Source organism: Daldinia decipiens (genome assembly GCF_022478715.1).
Source record: "Daldinia decipiens strain CBS 113046 unplaced genomic scaffold F4813scaffold_52, whole genome shotgun sequence".
Lineage (NCBI taxonomy): Eukaryota > Fungi > Ascomycota > Sordariomycetes > Xylariales > Hypoxylaceae > Daldinia > Daldinia decipiens.
Window position 1 is genome coordinate 16,200 of NW_026054595.1, and position 2,084 is coordinate 18,283.

Here is a 2,084-nt window from a genome sequence, read left to right on the forward strand (position 1 = left end):
TCGGGGTATCTTTGTCTAAGAAAGCCACTTTATGCCGTATAACGAGAGGAAAATAAAAATGTGGTAATCGAAAAACTTGTCCTGTCCAGGTCTTTGCCGGGCGGTGATCGGGTGCATTGCTGCGTATACCTCTTATTTTAACTTAGAAAAAGAAAATCCAGCCTCACATATCTCGAGGCCCTGCCCTACTTGTAAATGCGATCAGATTACCCACCGAGTCCCAGCCATGTGGTGAAAAAGAAATACAGCATTGTGACCGAGCTGGCGGTTGTGACGATGTGAGGTATACCCTATAAAAACAGACGCTCGCTTCCCAAACATAAAAAAAAATAAAAAAATAAAATAAAAATCAAAGAAACCCCGAGATTATTATATATGCCAAAACGGTCGAGAAGTTCGTTCCTGATCGATGCAAAACGCCGGGATGCACTGGGACGCGATAAGGTCTATGCTGCAGATGTCTTTTTCGAATTGGAGGAAACGAGAACCGAAATCACCATCTGAAGTCAGAAGGCTGCTAAGAGGTCGTTACCACTGGCAGGCGATCCCCCGTGGCGGGCGGTGATTGTCATATAGTCGTCGTGTACTCTTGATATCGATCCCAACCAAAACCGCCATATCCAACACCTACACCGCACTGCGACGCTAACATGCTGGGAAGCGGTAGCGCCGGAATCGGAGCCGTCACCATTGGTGAGCTGTAGAACATCCCGGCCGTGGAGTACGGTTGGCTGTACGGCATGCCCGGCGAAGTCACTTGAATATCATGCAACGCCATGTTAGCCCATATCGGCGCGGTCGATTCTACCGAGGTAGAGTTGGGGCTGGAGGGTAGAATCCTCCATGGCTCAACCGGAGCAGGCATTGCAGGCGAATGCATAGATTGCGACCACATATTCGCGCCCACTGGTGAACTGGGTAATAATGGCGGTTGGCGGACGACATCGACGATCTTCGGCGGTGGCGGCAGTAGCGGTTTATTTATCAATCCCATGATGTTATTCTTAACTTCCTCACTCTTTCCACATAATAACTCTCCAGCACCCTCCTCTTCTAAACCCTCGAGGGCGGAAACATGAGTTCTATAAACGAACTTGTTAATAGCCTGGACGAAGTCTTCGTGCAATTTCTTGGCGTGCTGCTCCTTCTCGGGCCAGTCGTAAGTGTCGGCCTTAGCATTGACGCAGTAGATATCCTTGTGATATTCGATAAGAGATTCTATCGAGTCGGGCGTCAACTTATAAGCGACTTCATTCCGCAATACCATATCGACATGAACAATATAAGCCTCGACGTGTATTAGCTGATAGTTGAATAGAGCCTCTATTAGCGGATTAGAATCCTTGCGCAGGTCGGACTCGGGTGCCTTGGGTAACATCAACGACGCTAAAGTCCAGATAGCGTTCGGCGAAGAGAGCGTCTCGGTCAGACATCTTTGGTGTTGCGGGATGCTGTTTAGCGGCCTCTTGACTCTGTTGATGCGCTTTAGAGTTTGTGTTAGCCAAGGCTCGACCTTAGAGCCGAGGACAACGTTGACGGACGAAGCTCGCGGCGCAAAAGCGGCAGCCGAAGCCGGTAACAGTTGTGGGGGCATTGTTGTATAGTACTGTAAACTCCGGAGGAGGACAGAAGAAATGCGACAAGGAATATCCAAAGATGGTGGAGAGCGCTTGCGGAAGAGAGGAGGGGGGTCAGTGAGATGGGAAAGACGAATAATAATAATAAAAAGACGGCACAGAAAAACTCGGCGATCCCAGGACTGGGAATTGGTGCGTACGCCTACGACCGCAAATAAGAAGAAGAGAATGGTGGACGAGTAGCTCGTGAAGAAGAAAGAGGAGGGTGAGAAAACTCGTGTTGTGGGTGTGGGGGTGTGTTATAGTAAAATCAATCCTCTTGGTGCTTTGTTCTCGACTTTTTCCCCCTCTCTCACCATCGGCGCGCCGTGTACAATATAGTATATCGGTTTTCCGTCCCCTGCTCTCCCTCTCCAATCCCTCGGAGCATTCCTAGCTGGTAATGGGATGGTATGGGCCATGCGGGCAGGCCTGGTTTCGTACGGTCTCCCATGGTGTGTCCACTGT

At 49.7% G+C, this 2,084-nt stretch overlaps 1 protein-coding gene across 1 annotated transcript; it reads right to left on the reverse strand.

Annotated features, from left to right (window-relative positions):
* Positions 1 to 294: 294 nt before the first annotated feature.
* Positions 295 to 1,872, reverse strand: F4813DRAFT_277963 (uncharacterized protein). The gene has a single exon (XM_049240459.1). It carries the CDS (start codon positions 1,592 to 1,594, stop codon positions 569 to 571), a length of 1,026 nt encoding a protein of 341 aa, XP_049095109.1. The 5' UTR covers positions 1,595 to 1,872; the 3' UTR covers positions 295 to 568.
* Positions 1,873 to 2,084: the final 212 nt, after the last annotated feature.